Here is a 23,042-nt window from a genome sequence, read left to right on the forward strand (position 1 = left end):
ATATCGTTATGTTGGGGGAAAAAGCATCGATGTACCTGCGTATAAAAGTATCGGCTCCACATGATAAATACACTGCCGGTTTTAGAGCTGTGTATTTAAGTATTGATTCATTATTAGATGTTCTGTAAATCAACAAGCTAGCGGCCTGCCTATCCCCTTAGAACAAGGATTGCAAGGAAAACGATGCCCGATCCCGCTTGGCGATAACCAAGTTTCAATTGCATGTAAGCGGTACAATAAAAGGTGTCCGCTGGGTCCATCGTTCGGTTTCGTCTCATATCGGATTTGTCCGGAACACTTCATGTCGACCTCCCCGTTTTTTCATTTCTGCAAACCCCAGCGACCTAGCAGTTGTAGTGCCAAAACTGCGTGGTGAAGTTAATCACTGCAGTTTCTGTTGGTAGCGTCGAGCGCCGATTGCATCAGCATTTTCCCTCACACGTCTCCACCCACCGCAGTGACCAGTCTTGTCATTTAGATTTCTCTTCGTCATTTTCAGCAACTGTATTTGAAGAATGTCGATGTGAAGAATTAGCACACTACTTGCGTTAAAAACGGTTTTTTGTTTTTCTTTTTAACGCAACTGTTGTGCTGTTTCCTCAAAACGGAAATCCAGTTATTCCATTCATACCGCCACCCTCACTGCAATCGGTGTTCTTCTTTTGTGCCACACATGCTTGCCTCACACAGTTGGACGTCATAAAAGCTAAATAAAGTGGTAAGACTCCTTCACAAAGTGAAAGTAAAATTATGCCCTTCCATAATTTCAAAACAACAACTTCAAATATTTTCCGAAAATTGTGAAACATATATAATATAAAACAAAAATATCGGCACCCGAAATGCCATTTTGATATCGATATATCGTGGGGAAAATGTCGCCGATATATATTGACACTTACTGATAAAAACTACGATATATCGCTGTTTATCAACAGCCCTAGTACTGCTACGATCGTCACCAAAAATCTGGACCTATAATGAGATACATTTTTTTAAAGCTGTCAATGTTGTGAGCGAGGGAGATGAGGAACAGCGCAACACACATTTGTCGGCGGATGGTTCATTGTTGCGTTTTGGGAGGAATTTTGCACAATGGCCGCTTCGTGAGACAGGAAGTTAGAACGAGGTCGTTAATTTCTAACTCGGCGAAGAAGACGGAGATATCAGTTTGCAAAAAGAGACATAATGTCTAATGGGATACCGCAATCACTGGTTATACAACGTTATTTATTATCCGTCTCGATTGAAAAAATGTTTATTCACATGACCGGTTTCGGTTCCTCTAGAACCATCTTCTGATCTGCAATTTCGGTTACAGGAGTGTGTGGAAGGGTTACTCCTATGACCAACATTGCAGATCTGAAGATGGTTCTAGAGGAACCGAAACCGGTCATGTGAATAAACATTTTTTCAATCAATACGGATTATAAGTAACGGAGATATCAGTCTCAGGCCTTTGTGAAAAATCCATCTTACTAAGAAATTCAACAGGGACAAATTCTTCTTTCGTTTTTCTGGGAGAAGCGTGCCTACGATACCAGTTGGTTTGACAACACTTGACGAGCCAATGAAGAATACTTCCTGCAGCCACCCGCCGAAGAAAGGCCAACGGTTATCGCGGACGAACAAGAGATCACTTCTAGACGGGCATTGTTAAGAGAGAGACGCGTCGTGCGTCCACCTCCGTAAGGTATGAACCTCTGCTTCTGATGAGCGTCTGCTTCTGACGCCATGTCCTTGTGCCATTGAGGTCAATGTACCTGCAAAAAAAGCCATGCTGCAGTTTGGAGCTAAACTCACCGTGTGTAGCAACACCTCAGCACACCTGTTCTTCTCATTGCTCCCCAACTCAGCGAAGTAATGTACTTTATTCTCACCATAGCTTGTGCACTGAAAGTCAATATACTACGTTTTTATCAGGATTGCTGTTTATAAATCCTTTTGCATGACCAGTCCAAATAATAGGTTGTGTGTTGTTACCTCTACCCATCTGCACATAACTCTGATCCACAGTCACATTATTATCCAGACCTGCATGTAGGTCTGAACCGTTGCCCTTTGACCCAGAGCATTTCTGTTTAGATCAATGTGCACGGTTACTCTTTCGGAAGAATCGTAGACTAACATTAAACTGAGGATCGTATTTTATTCTCCTTTGTTTGATATTACCCAGCTTTTGAAGGAACATCTAATTCCAAATTACTGTCATAGTGAGGGTAGTAAGTTAACGTCTAAAATATTTTCTTTAACGCCGTCGTTTGCTGTCAGTTAACGAGAACTTCCAGCTCTGATTACGAGACAAAAACCATTCTATTATACTATCTCCATTAATTTAACTGTCACCGAGATAATGGAAAATAGTTGATCGCACTTCATTTTCTCCGGTTATAAGCCTAGTAATAGCGCCACCTTGAAGCAACGTTTCCACAAGTTTTGTATTCGTCGTCCTCAGATTCGGCGGCTTAGTCAAAAATAACGACGAAAGAATTTCTCGAAACGTTGCTTTAAGACGATCTTGTTACTCGACTGGTACCCAGAGATTTCGTAAGTGAAATTCGTAGAGAAATTCTGAATTGTCATAAAGGTAAAAACCGTTCGCAAGGAACTCACCATGTCAACACATATCGCTCAGAGTGACTGACCAGGTACCGTACATTTATAAAATTTTCTTCCATTATTACAGACACAAATGGGTTGTTTCCGCCAGTTGCATAGATGTCATTCATTCGTTCTTCTGGGCCAACGACCTTCTGTAGCCTTTCAAAGCTTTCTTCTATCAATCGAGATGATCCATACAGTGCCAGGGACGAAATGCTAGAACTTGTGTGTCCCTGTAATCATGTTCTGTTCAAAGTGGCTCACTCCTCAATGGGCAGTCGCAATGTCAGACAACGTGTTGCCACTTTGTGCTTGCAGTTACGTACACCGACTGACGTCACAAACAAGGCGACAAGGAGATTGTCCTGGTCATTTTATCAACAGATCACTTTCACATAATATTCCCAAACAATTTAAGTCTTCCATTAGACTTTCCTATTCATTTCGCATACTCCTCTTATTTCGTTGTTGTATTGAATCTGGCTATTTAAACGACTGCAGAAATTATACAGTAAACTTTTAATCAGGTTGTTTCCATTGTTCATGGGTACTGTAGTGCATTTATCTACATTTACATACTACCCAACTCGTTATGCATTTGCTAACAATCACTCAGTGACGTTTCTCTCTTGTATACAAGTGAGTCATCAACATACAATCTCGGACAACTGACTACCTTCTCTGATAAATTATTTACCTACACTATGTGCTCTAAAGTATTGCGGAATGATTATACTCACTGTTGCGAGAGTTAAACATGTATGTTTCGGTCCGAGAAGAAAAAAAAGCCACGCTGAAATATATATACATCTCCCTCCCAATATTTTAGGAAGAGACTCAGACATTTCTTATCATTCCGTAGAAGAATGAGACTGAGTTAATTTTCTTGTCGAAATCTGTGTCATTAATTCTACCACATCAGAAGGCTCGGCTGACTTATCGGTCCTCTGAAGTAATATACACTATATGATCAAAAGTATCCTGTTACCTGCCTGAAAATGACTTACAAGTTAATGGCGCCCTCCATCGGTAATGCTAGAATTCAATATGGTGTTGGCCGACACTTAGCTTTGACGACAGCTTCCACTCTCGCAAGCATACGCTCAGTCAGATGCTGGAAGGTTTCTTGGGGAATGGCAGCCCATTTTCACGGTGTGCCGCACTGAGGAGAGGTATCGATGTCGGTCGGTGAGGCCTGGAACGAAGTCGGCTTTCCAAAACATCCAAAAGGTGTGCTATAGGATTCAGGTCAGGACTGTGTGCAGGCCAGTCCATTACAGGGATGTTATTGTCGTAACCACTCCGCCCCAGGCCGTGCATTATGAACAGGTGCTTAATCGTGTTGAAAGATGCAATCGCTATCTCCGAACTGCTCTTCAACAGTGGGAAGCAATAAGGTGCTTAAAACATCAGTGTAGGCCTGTGATGTGTTAGTGCCACGCAAAACAAGGGGTGCAAGCCCCTCCATGAAAAACATGACCACACCATGAAACGTCCCCTTAGAAAAATTATTTAATTACTGTGCTGATAAACCTCTACGTTATTTGATTTTCAAACAGTTGAGCAGAACTGAACGCACTCAGACACTAAACTGACACACAATATTTTTAGCGCAACGGAATCTGACTTTCAATAATCCCTACAAAAGAATGGCCCTGACTAACATTAACCTATACGTTTCACAAATCACTTACCTCACAAAAATCTTGGTTACTCGAACTACTGCAATACAGCTAGCCACTACTGCCAGCTAAATAAAAGATTCAAACTACTGAAGGCACTAACTACAGATAGGCATAGTTAGCAAATGAAAGATTTTAATAGAGAACAAACAATGTATTTACCTTAATAGTCATCAAAAGTCATAATATATATAGCAGTTCATGACATCCAGTCCTACAAATGTACTCTCTCTGATGGACACACGTCCAGATCATCCGCTCTCAAAATTCCTCCATCTCTCTCCCCACATCCACCACTGCTGGCGGCTCACCTCCAACTGCACTACGCTACGCGCTGTTAACAGCCAACAGCCCAACACTACAATGGCAGACAACAATGCAAACTAGCCACAGACTTCACACAGCACAGCCAGTGGTTTTCATACAGAGCGCTACGTGGCGTTACCAATAAGAAAACCTAAATAGCCTACTTGCAACCATAACACCACAGCTTCCGAATTTTAATGTAGGCACTACACGTGTTAGCAGATGACGTTCATCGGGAATTCACCATACCGACACCCTACCATCGGATCGCCACATGGTGTACCGTGATTCGTCACCCCACACAACGCTTTTCCACTGTTCAATCGTCCAATGTTTACGCTCCTTATTCCAAGAGAGGCGTCGTTCAGCATTTACCGGCGTGATGTGTGGCTTATCAGCAGCCGCTCGACCATGAAATCCAAGGTTTTTCACCTCTCACTCAACTGTCATAGTACTTACAGTGGATCCTGATGCAGTCTGGAATTCCTTTGAGATCGTCTGGATAGACGTCTGCCTATTACACATTGCGACCCTCTTCAAACGTCGGCGATCTCTGTCAGCCAACAGACGAGGTCGGCCTGTACGCTTTTGTGCTTTATGTGTCCCTTCACTATCCACTTCACTATCACATCGGAAATAGTGGATCTAGGGATGTTTAGTAGTGTGTAAATCTCGCGTACAGACATATGACACAAGTGACACCCAATCATCTGACCACGTTCGAAGTCCGTGAGTTCCGAGGAGCGACCCATTTTGCTCTCTCACGATGTCTAATGACTGCTGAGGTCGCTGGTATGGAGTACCTGCCAGCAGATGGCAGCACAATGCACCTAATATGAGAAACATATGTTTTTGGGGATGTCCGGATACTTTCGAACACATAGTGTAAATTGTGTTTGGTAGTGGTTCAATTATGGGTCTTTGGCAACCGTACTACCTTCGCTCATCTTGAGCGTTCGCTAACTAGTCTAAAATTCTTACTCAGTTGTCAGCTGGAGCAGATAGCCATGACTGACACGTGTCCTGAATTCTTTGACACCACGTTCAGTATCGAAAGCTTATTTGGCACTCTAGGAAGACAGCATCTTCTGTTCGCCTGTGTTTGTTGTTTGCTGGATAAAGAGAGAGAGAAAGGCGAGCAGTGTTTTCTGTGTCTGGGCTAACTGTTCGAGAGAAGCTGTTTCTTCTCAGCCTCAAAACTTCCGAACTTAAATTATGTTTCGAAACTTTGCAGGATTCAGATGCTAGTCGTTAGAAACAACAGGAGTGTCGAAACTTCCTGGCAGATTAAAACTGTGTGCGGGCCGAGACTCGAACTCGGGACCTTTGCCTTTCGCGGGCAAGTGCTCTGCCAACTGAGCTACTCAAGCACGACTCACACCCCTTCCTCACAGCTTCTGTAAAGTTTGGAAGGTAGAAGACGAAGTACTGGCCGAAATAAAGCTGTGAGGACGGAGCGTGAGTCGTGTTTCGGTAGCTCAGTTGGCAGAGCAATTGCCCGCGTAAGGCAAAGGTCCCGAGTTCGATTCTCGGTCCGGCACACAGTTTCAAACTGCCAGGAAGTTTCATATCAGCGCACACTCCGCTGCATAGTGAAAATCTCATTCTAGAAACAAGAGTGTGTTACACTCTTTTCCAGTCACTTGGGACTGTTCGCTGCCAGACAATTTCTTGATGAATGTGAGCTAGGAAAGAAGTCGTCTCCACAGCACATTCAGGAGTGGGGCACGGCGCTTTCTTCGCTCTGGGTACTTTCGGTAACTTCTTAATATGGTACCGCTTATTTAAATACACTATCCGATGAAAAGCATCCACACACCCATAAGTAATGCGAATCTGGCCATTAGATAAGACGAGAGATGAGCCTGCCAGTATAAAAGGAGACCGTTGTTGTCGGTAGAGAAGCAGTATTAGCAGAAAGGATCGTTCAAGCAAGTTCAGTGACTTCGAACGTGGACTAATCATTGGATGTCAGTGAAGTAACAAGTCCATCAAGAACATCTCAACCCTTCTAAAGCTGCACAAGTTGGTTGTTGGTGATGTGGGTATGAAGTGGTAACGCGAAGGAACAACTACAGCTAAAAAAATAAAAAATAAAAAAAATAAAAAATACTGTACTGACAGACAGGGACCGTCAAGCACTGCGGTGGGTGATCGTAAAAAATCGCGTGAAATCAGAGGAAGGAATCACTCGGGAGTTATAACGTGGTACCAGTAGACCAGCTAGCACAACGACCGTGCGTCGTGTGTTAAAAAAAATGGAGTACCATGGTCGAGAGTTCCCCATAAGCCACACCTGTCTGTAGTCAGTATTAGCCCAGGTGGAGTAAAGGGCGACGGCACTGGACGGTGAATGACTTGAGGCGAGTGATTTGCGGTGATGAATCACGCTTTACCCTTTGGCATTCTGATGGAAGAGTCTGGGTTTGGCGAATGCCTGGGGAAAGTTACTTGTAGTGCCAACAGTCAAATGTTGAGGGGGCAGTGATTCGATAATGGGGTGTCTTCCGTGGTGAGCGTGTTATTCCCTTAATGTGCTCTGAAGACAACGCTAAATTCGGAAGGATACGAACACATTTTACAACATTGTATACTGCGTGCAGTAGAGGCAAAGGTCGAAGTCTATGACTGTGTCAGAATGACAATTCACTCTTTCATAAATGAGCAACTGTGAGTCAATAGGTTGTGAAGAATAACATTCCTGAAATGGACCGGCCAACTCAGAGTCCCCATCTGAGCCCTACGGAACGCCTTCAGGATGAGTCAGAACGTCCACTTCGCTTCAGACCCCAGCGTCCAGCAGCACTGCCTTCTCCAGTTTCGGCTCTGGAGGAAGAATGGACTGCCATTCGTCCAGACATTCACACACCTCGTTTAAAGTGTCCCCAGCACAGTTCCAACCGTCGACTGATAGATGTCCTGATACTTTCGGTCAGATAGTGCATCTTCAATCTTCTATGTTCCGCAGCAGTCATCTGTGTCGACATCTACATCTACATTTATACTCCGCAAGCCACCCAATGGTGTGTGGCGGAGGGCACTTTACGTGCCACTGTCATTACCTCCCTTTCCTGTTCCAGTCACGCATGGTTCGCGGGAAGAGTCACTGCCGGAAAGCCTCCGTGCGCGCTCGAATCCCTCTAATTTTACATTCGTGATATCCTTGGGAGGTATAAGTAGGGGGAAGCGCCCGCATCTCGTGGTCGTGCGGTAGCGTTCTCGCTTCTCACGCCCGGGTTCCCGGGTTCGATTCCCGGCGGGGTCAGGGATTTTCTCTGCCTCGTGATGGCTGGGTGTTGTGTGCTGTCCTTAGGTTAGTTAGGTTTAAGTAGTTCTAAGTTCTAGGGGACTGATGACCATAGATGTTAAGTCCCATAGTGCTCAGAGCCATTTGAACCATTTTTTAGGGGGAAGCAATATATTCGATACCTCATCCAGAAACGCACCCTCTCGAAACCTGGACAGCAAGCTACACCGCGATGCAGAGCGCCTCTCTTGCAGAGTCTGCCACTTGAGTTTGCTAATCATATCCGTAACGCTATCACCCTTACGAAATAACCCTGTGACGAAACGCGCCGATCTTCTTTGGATCTTCTCTTTCCCCTCTGTCAACCCGACCTGGTACGGATCCCACACTGATGAGCAATACTCAAGTATAGGTCGAACGAGTGCTTTGGAAGCTACCTTCTTTGTTGGTGGACTACATTTTCTAAGGACTCTCCCAATGAATCTCAAACTGGTACCCGCCTTACCAACAATTAATTTTATATGATCATTCCACTTCAAATCGTTCCGTACGTATACTCCCAGATATTTTACAGAAGTAACTGCTACCAGTGTTTGTTACGCTATCATGTAATCATACAATAAAGGATCCTGTTTTCTATGTATTCGCAATACATTATATTAGTCTATGTTAAGGGTCAGTCGGCGGCACGGCAGGAGTACCTTGTAATGCTTTTTAAAAGCAGTTTTCTATACTAGTACTTATTTTGTTCAGGTAATAGTGTGATTCTTATGGATTTGGACGAACCGTTTTGATTCATTTCCCGATGTGGTATTAGGATCTCCAGAGATGCGTTTGTTAAAGGCATAACCGTGGAGACTGTTATGAGCTTCACAAGTACCCATTCACGTAGACGATCAATTCGCAGCTACGTTTTCACTGTTCATTCTAGTTTGAATGGATATTGCACAATCTCTGCATTCACAACATTTTGTGTGTGTTAACAAGTAAACAAACCTCATTTTTTGTATATGGACATGCCCGAAAGAACAGACACCATATCCATATAAGTATATAGTTCTGGCAATATTGGCCATGACCTTTCTCTTCTATGAGGATGCACACATATTACCCGAACTCTTACGGAACTTGGTAAAAATGTCTTCCACGAGTAATGAGTGTGTTGGGTAGGGACACTACGAATGTAGTGTGTGGACATATAAGATCAGAATGTGGGTCTCGCGGGAGGCGTGCGCGAGATAGTCCCTGCAGTCGCGCTGTAGTATGTGCGCTCGGTGGCTCAGATGGATAGCCGGCACGGCAGCTCAGCGTGTTCGGTCAGAAAGCTGCTCGCCCTCTGTAATAAAAAAAAAACTGAGTAAAGGAATCAACGATCAACTTCAACGGATGTCTTGTGACGTCCGCCCAGACCAAACGCAACGAACAATACCGAAAAACAAGAAAAAGATGGATATAGCGTCTGCCACGTAAGCAGGAGATCCCAGGTTCGAGTCCCGGTCGAGGCACACATTTTCACCTGTCCCCGTTGATATTTATCAGCGCCTGTCAGCAGCTGAAGGTATTAATATATACTTCTAATTTCATTTTTTTCAGTCTCTCATTACACTAATTGATTCCAATGAAGCCCGCCTAGATAGCCTATTCACTGTAACTAAATGTTACGTTACATGGACCAACTTAGCCACAGAATGAAGATGAGCAATATCAACCCATCTAGCTGGAAGGAACTTGTACAAGATCGTCATGTTTGGTGCTCAGTTGTTCTTTCGTTGGTTATACGCTTTGCGGAGAAACGTCGCACTGGAAAGACGAAATTCAATTTAATTTCATTTAATAACCAATTAGTAAACACTGCCGCGAACATCTTCTGCCAATTGGTGGACGGTATGTTGCCATACAAAACAATGTTCGTAAGATAAAAACTTGGCAAAAAATACGGAAATGATGCGTACTTGGAAGCGAGTAATAAACAACGATGAGGAAATGCTTCTTATACTTTGGCTGACGACAGTTGCACTCTGAAAGTATCACACAACTGACCTTATTAAAAAATGACTTCTGAATAGTGTAATGGTTAAATTTATCTGTGAGGGTGACTTTCGCGAAAAACTGCTTCTAACCTTGAACAAAGAGTTGACTGTGACTCACATCAGGTGGTTGCTTTGTAAGAAAGAACAATTCCCGTCAGCAGTGACAATACGAGATAGAGGAAAAAGCTTGCTTACGACTTAGCTTAGGAATTTCTGCGTCACCGCCGAAGTTGTCCTCGTGATAACGTTGCTGATTGCAATGCCTTCCTTACCACAAAAGGAACTGGTGTTCCACTGGCCTTAGTTCTATAGCTTCCTGTAGCATCGGTCTCAACCAAATACTGCCGAGATGGCATACTTTGATCGCAGGTGCCTGTCTGCTGATTTTATGCTCAACTAATGGTACTGCTCAAGACAGACAGGACGCCGAAACAGAGACAACGACTATGACTGGTGACCAAGATCAGACATCACCATTGGAGGGCAGCATTCCAGGAAGGCCAATTGATTTTGGCGGTCTTCTGTCGGGCTTGCCTATATTTGGAGGCGGCTTTGGACCACTGAGACCTATAGGTGGCGGCATGAGGCCATGGATGCCAATAGGCGGGTCAATGAACGGAGGCGGTGTTCTTCCAGGATGTCAACAAGCGAAACCACCAGCGGCGCAGATACTGCGGAAGCAGCGACAGCGTCAAGTATGTTTTCACAATAGCAGTTCTCTTCTCATTAAGTAATCTGACCGTGGATAACGATAAACCTCTGACTGGCAGTGAATGGGACAATAATGGACAGTCATTGTCAGACAATAGGTCGTCTAACGTTTTTTCGTTGAGTACGTTCGACATTTATATCCTTCACAGCTGCCTCCCGTTCCATAGAATTTATTCTCTGCCGTGGAAATTATTCTTAACAGACACTCTATCTTCGTGTCTCTTCTTCTTGTCCGTATTTACCACATATTCGTGTCCCGCTGATTCCGCGGAGAGCCTCATTCCTTATCTTATTAGTTCACTTAACTTTCAACATTCATCTGCATCGCCAATTCTCGAAAGCTTCGATTTCCTTCAGTTTCGGTTTTCCCACAGTCCATGTTTCACTACCATACAATGCTGTACGCCAGACGTATTTTCTTAGAAATTTCTTCCTAAAATTAAGGCCTACGTCTCGTAGCAGCAGACTGCTCTTGGCCAAGAATGCCGTTTTTGCAGTGCTAGTGTGCTTTTTGTGCCCTCATTCTGTCATGGGTTATTTTGTTGCCTAGGTGGCAGAATTCCTCTACTTCGTGATCAACCAAATGTTTCTTCAATTTACTCTCAGTCAATTTTCTGTGCTCATTATGCTGTTCATTCCATTCGACAGATCGTCACTCTCACTGAGGATAGCTATGTCGTCAGCAAATCTTATCACTGACATCCTTTCGTCTTGAATATTAATTCCAGTCCTGAACATATATTTTTTTCCTTTATTGTTTCTTCGGTGTATAAATTGAATGATAGGGGTAAAGGAGGACATTTCTGTCTTATACCCCTTTTAATCCGAACACTTCGTACTTCATCTTCCAATCTTATTATTTCCGCTTGTTTCTTGTATGGATTGCATATAATCCGTCTTTACCTATTTTCCTCGGAATTTCGAACATGTTGTACTATTTTACAGTGTTGAATGCTATTTTCGGCTCGACAAATCCTATAAACGTGTCTTGATTTTTCTCCAATCTTGATCCATTACCGACCGCAACGTCAGAACTGCCTATCTGGTGTCTTTACCTTTTCTAAAGCCCAAATGATGGTCATCTAACAGATTTTCAAATTTATTTTCCATTCTTCTGTATTATCTTGGGTGTTAAGAAACTCCTTCAGCTATATTGAGCTCTTGAGCACCTTGAGTACCTTGTAGGTACGGCAATCACAGCTGAGTATTTATGTTGGGTATTAATAAAACGCTTCAGCTGTATTTACTTCTTACTACTTGGATCACTGCCGGTTTCGTGACACTTATATTAGTCTTGTCAGCAAGATGGATGCTTGGGATGTTGACTGCACTATAATTCTCGCACATCTCGCTTCTTGCAGTTTTCGAAATGATGATATTTTTACGAAAGTCAGATGGTATATCGTCAGTCTCGCGCATTCCACGTACAAACGTGAATAGTTCTGTTGCCACGTCTCTTACTAATTTTAGATATTCCTATTGGATGTTACCTATTGGTTCTGTCTTATTTGATTTTAAGTCTTCCAAAACTCTGTTAACTCCTGATTCTAATATTGCATTCCCTGTCTTTTCCCTATCGACTGCTGCTTCTTCCTTTATCATGTCATCAGATGTGTCCTCTCCTTCATATAGGACTTCAATGTACTCTTTCGAAGCATCAACTCGCTCCGCTGCATTTAACATAGGAATTCCCATTGCAGTCTTAATGTTACATCCTTTGGTTTTAATTGCACTGAGGGCTGTTTTGATTTCTGTATACGCTGAGTCGGTCCTTTCTTTCTACGTATAACTAAATGCAAGATGTCGGAGGATGCTAAGTCAAGTAAACGAAAAATGATTGTTCCAACAATTCCTACTTTAGTTCCCTCAGTTTTCAGATTATGAAAGGACCTCCCCATGTCATGATGACAAATTATTTTTTTTCCTTTGCAATCCATTTTTTTCATTTAGTCTGTTCGCCGGTCACTGTTTCACCCATGGCCTCAGAAAACGTTAGCGTTTTTAGCGGACTCCGCGTTACTTTGGACCACGCTACAAGAATTTCAACCAGTTTTGTCGTTAACTGGTGTCCCCATATTTTGTCCATAGTTACTAATTGATGCATATATTTTTTCCTCCTTTGTTCCCTGAAATTACATTCCACACGTAAGTGTAAACAGCCCCTCATCTTTGGTCTTCAAGTATGTGAAATATCAGCGGTAACTAACAATAGATACAGTTAATCACAGTTATAACCCGTCGTGACTTTTGGGGCATCCTGTATAACACAGAAATTCGTTTCTGCATTTGCTTCCGTTCAACATAAGAAATGCGTCATTCATCTTGGAGTATGTTTTATTTATTTTTTTGTTCGTATCTGTATAATAACAACTGCGAGTGTTAAGGTCCCAGAATACTAATAATTAGTATCGCTTACTGAAGATTATAACGCCCAGTTAGTGTTAGGAACAGACAGCTGGTTGAAAGTGAACAGCAAAGCTGAAACTGGAAGTGAATAATAACGCTATCTTAAATTATGAGTCGAAAATTTGTCGCAAGGATAGGTTAATCGTCAATGGTGGTGGCTTATTTATGTACTAGAGAACTGGATAATATCTAGCGAGGATAGCAAGGATCAGAATATGAATTAATATGGGTGAAGTTAAGAATCAAAAGTCAGTCAAAAATTGGCAATCGGATGTTTTTATAAGTTAACTACGCCAGGAACTGTAGTGGCAGAGGGCTTCACAAAAAGCTTGCAGAATTTCGTCAATACGTTCCCTGATCCCGCTGTAATAATGGGGGTGGCTTCAACTTGCCAGGTATAGATTGGGAGAGTCATGCTATAAAAACTTGTGCCAGAGATAGGAATTCATGTGCCATTATTCTGAATATCTTGTCCGTTATCCAGCAGATACTCTACTTATGACGGTAACGTCTGAGGCCTCCTAGCAAAACACACATCTGTCCTCCTCGAATCAGTTAACGAAGAAGATAGTATGAGCGATCTTATGGCTGTGTGTAGCATACTATGATAACGGGTATTTGAAGAAATGTTAAGACAGGCAAGAAACTATTTTTGATTAACAAGTGTGAAGGGTGAGAAATGGAAGAGTATCTGAGTGGCTAACGTGAAATATTCAGCACTGAGGGTGAAGATGTGGAGCACAAATAGAAAAAAATTAAAAATCATCGTCCAAGCCTTAGACAAGTATTTTCCGCACAAGATCTTAAGGGATAAGAAAAACTCACCGTGGTTTAATAGCCGTGTCAAAAACTGCTACGTAAACAAAGACAGCTTCATCACAGATTCAAGAAAAGTCCAAACCTAGCTACAAACAAAAACTGAACGAAGTGAAAATGAACGTAAGGAGAGCAATGAGAGAAGCGTTCCATGAGTCTGAAAGTAAAATTTTGTCAAAGGATCTGACCAAAACCCTCAGAGGTTTTTGTCTTACGTAAAATCAGTAATCGGTTCGAAACAATCTATTCAGTCACTTGGTGACCATATTGGCAACGAAACGGAAAAATGACACACAGACCGATTTGCGTCTTCCGAAATGGTTTGACCGCGGAAAGTGGTAATACGATCCCTCGTTTCAATCACCGTACAAACTCTGAAATGGCAGATACGGCGATAACTGATCATAGAAAATCAACTACGATCGATTTTTAGTGAAAAGGCATCAGGACTAAATGAGATACCCGGAAGATTTCACTGAGATTATACGAAAGAAGTTGCTCCTCTGCTGCCAGCAGTTTATCGTACGTCGTTGGAGCAAGAAAGGGTACCTAGCCACTGCAAAAAACTGCGGACAATTCCCGTTTCTAAGAAGAATCGTAGGACAGATGAACATAGTTATAGACCTGTTTCGTTGACGTTAATCTGTTGTAGAATTATGGAACATGTTCTATGCTCACGTATGACGACGTTTTTGGAAAACGAGAATCTCCTCTGTAAATACCAACATGGATTCCGCAAACAGAGGTCATGCGAAACAGTTCGCTCTGTTCTTCCATGAGATCCACGGCGCTGTAATCATCGGCCACCAGATTGATGCAATGTCCTCGACTTTAGGAAGGCATTTACACTGCTGTCCATTAAAATTGCTACACCAAGAAGAAATTCAGATGAGAAACGGGTATTCATTGGACAAATACATTATACCAGAACTGACATGTGATTACATTTTCACGCTATTTGGGTGCATACTTCCTGAGAAATCAGTACCCAGAACAACCACCTCTGGCCGTAATAATAGCCCTGATACGCCTGGGCAGAGCTTGGATGGCGTGTACACGTACAGCTGCCCATGCAGTTTCAACACGATACCACAGTTCATCAAGAGTAGTGACTGGCGTATTGTGACGAGCCAGTTGCTCGGCCACCATTGACCAGACGTTTTCAGTTGGTGAGAGACCTGGAGAATGTGCTGGCCAGGGCAGCAGTCGAACATTTTCTGTATCCAGAAAGGCCAGTACAGGTCCTGCACTATGCGGGCGTACATTATCCTGCTGAAATGTAGGGTTTTGCAGGAATCGAATGAAGGGTTGAGCCACGGGTCGTAACACATTTGAAATGTAACGTCCACTGTTCAAATTGCCGTCAATGCGAACAAGAGGTGACCGAGACGTGTCACCAGTAGCACCCCATACCATCACGCTGTGTGATACGCCAGCATGGCGATGACGAATACACGCTTCCAATGTGTGTTTACCGCGATGTCGCCAAACACGGATGCGACCATCATGATGCTGTAAACAGAACCTGGATTCATCCGAAAAAATGACGCTTTGCCATTCGTGCACCCAGGTTAGTCGTTTAGTACACCACCGTAGGCGCTCCTGTCTGTGATACAGCGTTAAGGGTAACCGCAGCCATGATCACCGACCTGATAGTCCATGCTGCTGCAAACGTCGTCGAACTGTTCGTGCAGATGAACGTTGTCTTGCAAACGTTCCCATCTGTTGACTCAGGGATCGAGACGTTGGTGCACGATCCGTTACAGCCATGCGGATATGATGCCTGTCATCTTGACTGCTAGTGATACGAGGCCGTTGGGTTCCATCACGGCGTTCCGTATTACCCTCCTGAACCCACCGATTCCATATTCTGCTAACAGTCATTGGATCTCGACCAATGCGAGCAGCAATGTCGCGATACGATAAACCACAATCGCGATAGGCTACAATCCGACCTTTATCAAAGTCGGAAACATGATGGTACGCATTTCTCTTCCTTACACGAGGCATCACAACAACGTTTCACCAGGCAACGCCAGTCAACTGCTGTTTGTGTATGAGAAATCGGTTGGAAACTTTCCTCATGACAGCACGTTGTAGGTGTCACCACAGGCGCCAACCTTGTGTGAATGCTCTGAGAAGCTAATCATTTGCATATCACAGCATCTTCTTCCTGTCGGTTAAATTTCGCGCCTGTAGCACGTCATGTTCGTGGTGTAGCAATTTTAATGGCCAGTAGTGTAAAATCATCCCGCACTGCAGATTAGTCAAAATAATACGACCTTACCGACTGTTGGACGCGATTTGCGACTGTATTCAAGACGTCCTTGAAAAAGAACTCAACATGTCGCTCTTAACGGCACAAGATCGACAGATGTAATTTCGGGAGCACTACCAGGAAGTGTGATGAGGCTGTTACTGTTTACAGTGCATATAAATGATGTAGAAGAATGCTTCCGAAGCTAAGGCTATTCACGGACGATGCGGTTATCTGCAAGAAGGCAGCAACGCCAGAAGACAGTAAAGATTTGCAGAAGGACCCACTGAGAATTGATTAGCGGGACGGGGACTGGCAGCTGGCCCTTAACTTAAATAAATGTAACATATTGCGCATACATAGGAATAGAAATCGACTACCGTATAGCTATACTATTGATGACAAATTGCAGGAAACAGTAACTATTGTAAGTATTGTAAACTATCTAGAAGTATCTACCCGGATCGACCTTAAGTTGAATGACCACATAAAACAACTATTAGGAAAGGCAGATGAGAGACGGAGATTCATTGGGAAAATCTTAAGGAAATGTAGCTCATCCACGAAAGTAATGGTTTACAAGGTGCTTGTTCGACCGATTCTTGTGTATTGTTTGTCAATCAGGCACCCTTACCAGGTAGGACCGATAGAGTGATAGAGAAGATCAAACTAAGACCGGCGCGTTTCGGCAGGGGATCGTCTAGTCCAGGCGAGAGCGTTGCAGATGTGCTCAACAAACTCCATTAGGAGATACTAAAAGAGAGACGTTTTGCATCACGGAGCGGTTTAGCGTTGAAATTTCGAGAGAATACTGTCCAAGAAGAGTCGAACAACATATTACTTCCTTCCACATACTTCTCGCTAAATGATTACAAAGAGGAAAATTCGAGACATTAAAACATAGCAACTTATTTGTTCCCACGCGCCATTTGCTAATGGAACTGGGAAAGGCGGTCAGTTAGTGGTACAAGAATTTCCCATTCGACAGCCACAGTCAAGTGGTTTCCAGATTACTGATGTAGATGTACGTGAACAGATGGTCCGCTTTCGTCTGTGGTTGCTGTTTTGGGATGTTCTTTCACATGGGTCATCTTCGAAAGAAGTATTACCACTCTTGATTCGAGCTTCCCATATCCTAACTGTTGAAAATGGGGAGCAGGCTCTTTGGCTACTTATATTCCACTGTCAACTTTGGACGAATTCCGAGGGAGTGAAGCATCCAGTACAAAATATTTTATGATGTGAGCGTATTTTCCTTTGTTCATTTAAATAAAACATACATAACATGACTACCTGCAAAATTATTTAAAAATTCTCAACGTCCAAGTGACGTAACACTTTGGTTTGGTTTCTGTACAAAATGTGTAAACATGTGCTGTTTTTAGATTTTCTCGGAAGTAGTGTTGACTTGTTTAGTGGAAACTCCACAGTACTTCAACGAGTCAGTTCCTACATTTACCGCGACAAGCTCCAGCTCCACACACAAGAAATATCTAAACTGTTCCAACGTAACAGAAGCAAAACTTTATTTATGTGAATGGTATATCTACGTCTGGCCAAGAAATTTTCTGTAATACAGCATAATCAAAAGCAACTAATTTAAGATAGTTTCAGAATTACTAGATTCTGAAACTTTATCAATTATAAGGAAACGGTAGTGAACGCTATTTATTTTTCAAGAATATCGCGTTATAACTTTTTACGCATTTTACGAAAGTAAAAAGGATGGACATCGTAATTACAACTTAGTACTTCGCAATGCATGAAACAACAGATAACACTTTCCTTCATCTATTAACATATATAATCTCTTGAATTGTAGTCTCTGCTCCAAAGTTATACATATTTTAACTCTCAAGTTTGTGTGATACATGAGGCGTAACGACATTACGTACATGTCGTAACTTAAGCTACACTTTCTCCTTAACGTAAACCAAGACAGTATTGCTCTAGTATCACCTTTGCAAATGTTCTGACAAGGGTTGTCGTTCGCTTATTGCCCTGTACACATTTCGGGAATTGTGATGAGAGCGTGTTAGAGGAACTACAACTACTACTGTTTTGCTGTGTAAGATGTGGGAAACAATCCAGTATCAAAAATAGGGATCAACAATAACAAGCCGTCATTACTGAAAAGGGTCCGCCTGCCTAGCTGAGTGCTAACTTGCTTGCTTCCCATGCAGTGGGCCCGGATTCGATTCCAAGCTGGGTTGGAGATTTTCTCTGCTCGTGGACTGGGTGTTGTGTTGTCCTCATCACCGGTCCGCAAATTGAACCAAGTAGCGTCGCCTGAAACAGGACTTGCACTCGGCGGCCGAACTTCCCCTTATGAGGCCTGCCGGCCGACAATGCCACATGCTCTTTTCATTTTTTTCATCACTCCAATGGATTCACGACTTACAAATTACAAGGTATTGTGCTTAAGTAGAGAGAAATGTATGATTACACGATTGCAGAATTGTAGCTGGCAGCTAACACTTCTGGGAGCATGCGTAAATAATGACTTGCAGCGGAACGATTACATAAAACTAATCGCAGATAAGGCAGGTGCCAGACAGATTCTTGCAGGAATCCTTAGGAATCTTAGTCCGCCCACAGTCCTAGACCGACCAGTACATGAATATTGCTCGTCAATGTGGGATCCGTTCAAGATAGGATTGATGGAGGAAATAGAGAAGATTCAAAGAAGAGCGTCGTGTTTCGTCACAGGAGATGCTTGGCGAACGCCAGTGGTAGACGCTGCAGAGGAGGTGTTCTGCATCATTGTGTGGTTTATTGTTAAAAGACAGTAGATTGTGGAAGGGTCAGCCAACATACTGCGTCTTCCTACGTATGTCTCGCGAAATGATGATTAAAGTAAAATAAGAGAGATTCGAGCTCATACAGAGGCTTTCCAACAATCGTTCTCCTCACGAACCACTCGTGACTGGAACAGTAAAGGAGAGAAGTGACGGTGGTGCAAAAAGTACGCTCCGCCACACTCCACAAGGCGGCTTGATCTAGACAGAAGTAAAAGCAGTTTTAGATCCCATTATCAAAAATAGTTAATAACAATTATCACTATGACAGAACAACACAAAGAATTAGTTATCGAGCAAATTCTTCGTTCATCAAACACTCCATGAATACGTTGTACGATTTGCTACCTAGCTTGGTCAGACATAGATTACGAAATCGGATATTGGATTTTAATGCGTACCCAGAAGCAGATGTAGACTCAGATCACAATTAAATAACGATGAAGAGCAGACTGAACTTTAAGAGAATCCTACAGTAAAATAGGTGTGGAAGAAAATTGGATAGTGAAGTATTGGGCAAGGATGAGACGCGACTGAAGCTCGGTAAAGATGTAGATACAGTGGTAAGGAGTGCCACGCTCGACAGTTCGGTTGAAGGGAAGTGAACATCCCTAATCAGACCAATCACGGGAATTGTAAAAACAAATATAGGTATTAGGTAGGTGACTGAGTAGAACGTTCGGCTACAGAAGAAATACTTCAATCAATGGACGAAAGAAGGAAGTACAAATATGTTCAGGGAAAGACAATACAGCAGTATAAATCATGGAAGCACAGGGAGGCGAAGGCGAAATGGTTGCAGAAAGGATGTGAAGAAATAGTAAAAGAAACAATCGTCGTACGGACTGACTTAGCATACAGAAAAGTCAAAACAACCTTGTGTGAACTTAAAATCAAGAACGGCACCGTTAAAAGAAAAATGAGAGTTCAACTGTTAAATACAGAGGAGAGAGCAGATGAATGGAAAGCGTTCATATAAAACCTGCATGAGGGCAAGGAATCAGAATTTAAAAGAGCTTTCGAAGACTTACGCTCAAATAAGGCAGAAGAGAGAGATAACATTCCGATGAAACTTCTAAAATCATTGGAGGAAGTGGCAACCAAACGACTGTTCAAGTTGGTGTGTAGACTCTATGGGACTGGTGAAGTACCATCAGACTTTAGTAAAAATATCATCCACACAATTCCGAAGACAGTAATGGCAGGTAAGTGCGAGAACTGTCGCACAATCAGCTTAACATCTCATGCAACCAAGCTGCTGAAGAGGATAATATACAGAAGACTGAAAAAGAGAACTGAAGATATACCAAATGACTTAGTTTTTAGGAAAGGTAAAGGCACCAGAGGGGCTATTGTGACGGTAAATTTGATAATGAAAGCAGACTGAAGAAAGATAAAGACAAGTTCATAGGATTTGTAGACGTGGAAAAAATCTTCGACAATGTTAAACAGTGCAGGATGTTCTAAATTCTGAGAAAGATAGATGTAAGATGCTGGAAAAGACGAATAGTATACAGTGCATACAAGAACGAAGAGAGAAGAGTAAGACTGTAAAACGAAGAACGAAGTGTTAGATTAAAAAGAGGATAAGAGAGGGACAGTCGTTCACCCCTACTGTTCAATCCATACATCAAAGAACCAATGACGGAAATAAAATACAGTTTCAAGGGTGGGACTGAAATTAAGGTGAAAAAATGTCAATGATAGATTCGCTGATTACTTTCCTACCGTCGATGAAGATGAAGAAAAACTGTAAGATATACTGAATGGAATGAACAGTCTAATGAGTCAGGATATGGACTGAGAGTAAACCGAAGAAAGAGGACGCTAATGAGAAGTAGCAGAAATGAGACTAGCGAGAACCTTAATATCAACCTCGAAGTAGACGAAATTAAGGAATTCTGCTACCACAGAAGCAAAATGCCCCATGAACGGATGGAGCAAGGAGGACCTAAAATGCAGACGAGCGTAGACAAAGAGGGCATTCCTGGCAAAGAGAAGTGTGCTAGTATCAAATATAGATCTTAATTAGAGAAAGAAATTTCTGAGAACGTGCTCTTGGATTACAACATTGTATTGCAGTGAATCTTGGACTGAGAAAACTGGAAAAGAATCGCAGCATTTTGAGGTGTGCAACAGAAGAATGTTGGAAATCAGATGGACTGATAAGATAAGGAATGCGTTCTCCGCAGAATCGACGAAGAAAGGAATATGTGGAGAACACTGACAAGAAGAAGGGGGCAGGATGACGGGACATGTGTTAAAACATCATCTCGATGGTGCTACAGGGAGCGATAGAGAGTAAAACCTGTGCACCGAGACAGATAGTGGCTGTGAGGGATTTTTCGTTGGTGGAAAGAATGGAAGAGGGTGCCCTCATCCTTGTGATGCCAATCGAGGAGCTGGTTAAGCGAGAGCGGCTAGAAGGTCTGAGAAGCTGACTGTGGTCTGCACAGGAGTGTGCTGATCTTACGCCTATCTACACCGCATCCGAATGATGACCCTGTCAGAGGATGACACGGCGGTCGGTCGGCACTGAATGGTTCTAAAGGACCAGCAGACGGTGCTTTGATTTTTTAGGTACGCCGACGGACGGATGAGGCGGGTTTGCAGCAAGACAATTTTGGCGTGTAGTCAACATCGTTTGGAAAGGGGCTTGGAGGGAGGAATCGTCAGCGACCATGTCGAATAGACCCCTCAAACTTCCGCTATAGTGAGGAAAACGTCAGAGATATATGTTGGATCTTACTTTTTCCTCTAAATGGAGGCCATTAAAGAAGCAACATTAGCTGACCGGAATGACTGAACTAGGCCTTGCTGGATAAATCATTTCAGCATAACTGCAAGTGATATGGAACCTGAATCAGGATGTATGACTGGAAATGTATCATCTACTGAATTCAGATTTATATGAGTATGAAACTTCCAGGTAGAATTAAATTGTGCGCCTTTTCGGGACTCAAATCGATAACCTTACCTTTCAGGGGTAATATTCTTACCGTCTGAGTACACCATGCGCGACTCTGTCAGCAGCCTTACTTCAGTAGTACGTGTCTCTTACATACCAAAATTTACAGAAGTGCTCCTCCATACCTCGTGGGGCTAGCACTCTTCGGAGAAGGGATGTTGCTTAGAAACGACCTACCCACAGTCTACCGGACTGTTTCCAGAATGAATCCGCTCTGCGGAACTATGAAGGTTGTAAAGTCGTTCAAAACAGTGCCCACTCAGTCCCAGAGTGAAAGATTCATTCTGGAAACAGTCAGCTAGTGGCGAAGGCATTTCTCCACAGTATCCTTTCTGCCAGGAGTGCTGGTGCCGCAAGGTATGCAGGAGAACTTCTGTGAAATTTGGAATGTAGGAGACAGATAGTGCGGTTGTAAAGCTGAGAGGGTGGTTCGACAGTCGTGTTCGGGATAGCTCACTTAGTACAGCACTCGCTCAAGAATGGAAAACGTGCTAGGTTCACGTCCCCGTCCAGCATACAGTTTTAATATCTCAGAAAGGGTCAAGCTTCAGAGTGAATATTTCACTCCATATGAGTATAAGTCGTATGTCATATATATGCACTAAGGGACTTCCTTATACTTCTTGATATAATCTTGGTGATTAGAAAGTTACTGCAGAGGGAAGTGCGCAGGTCCTATAGTAAATTTACTTGTCCGTCAACTTGTTCCAGGCTTCCGAGCAGGCGAAACTCGACATGCTGACTTCAGACACAGGGAGAGCTCTCCGACAGCGGCCCACGGCAGAGCAGCCAAAGGCAGGAAGTCCGTCAAGCGCGCCAGGGGGCGCAGAGGATGAACCACTGCACTGCATTGGGAACACGTGCTCGAGTGAAATGGACTGTAAGATGGCTCAATGTAACCACGTTCACACCCTTGCCTACAATATTTAAATAAAGGATTGCTTACGTCTTTCAGCAATCAAAATTTGTTGAATGCACCCTTTATTGACTTCTAAGCAAAAAAAAACTTTCATATTTGAAAGATAAACTTTATTCCCTTCCATGTCAGGGGACCTTTTCGCAATCATCCTTCATCACTTTCCTCCCCCATTTCTTAATTCTCGGTTAGGAGTCCTCGTCTCCAGCTCTTCCTTCTTATATCGCTTAAGAACATTCTTTCTCCAACATCCCTCTTCGCCTAGGGTTTCTGTGTTCTGAATAAAGTGAAATCCTCATTATGT

The 23,042-nt window shown here is 43.0% G+C and overlaps 1 protein-coding gene across 1 annotated transcript; it reads left to right on the forward strand.

The window, feature by feature from the left end:
- Positions 1–10,190: 10,190 nt before the first annotated feature.
- On the forward strand, positions 10,191–22,752 carry LOC124562209. The gene is made up of 2 exons (XM_047130942.1): positions 10,191–10,561; positions 22,534–22,752. Exons 1-2 carry the CDS (start codon positions 10,313–10,315, stop codon positions 22,750–22,752), a joined length of 468 nt encoding a protein of 155 aa, XP_046986898.1. The 5' UTR covers positions 10,191–10,312.
- Positions 22,753–23,042: the final 290 nt, after the last annotated feature.

This window comes from Schistocerca americana, chromosome 1 (assembly GCF_021461395.2).
Source record: "Schistocerca americana isolate TAMUIC-IGC-003095 chromosome 1, iqSchAmer2.1, whole genome shotgun sequence".
Lineage (NCBI taxonomy): Eukaryota > Metazoa > Arthropoda > Insecta > Orthoptera > Acrididae > Schistocerca > Schistocerca americana.

Coding starts and splice junctions, on each gene's coding strand:
- LOC124562209 (XM_047130942.1), top strand. CDS start 10,313: ATGACTGGTGACCAAGATCAGACATCACCATTGGAGGGCAGCATTCCA. Junction 10,562..22,533: donor GGAAGCAGCGACAGCGTCAA/GTATGTTTTCAC, acceptor AACTTGTTCCAG/GCTTCCGAGCAGGCGAAACT.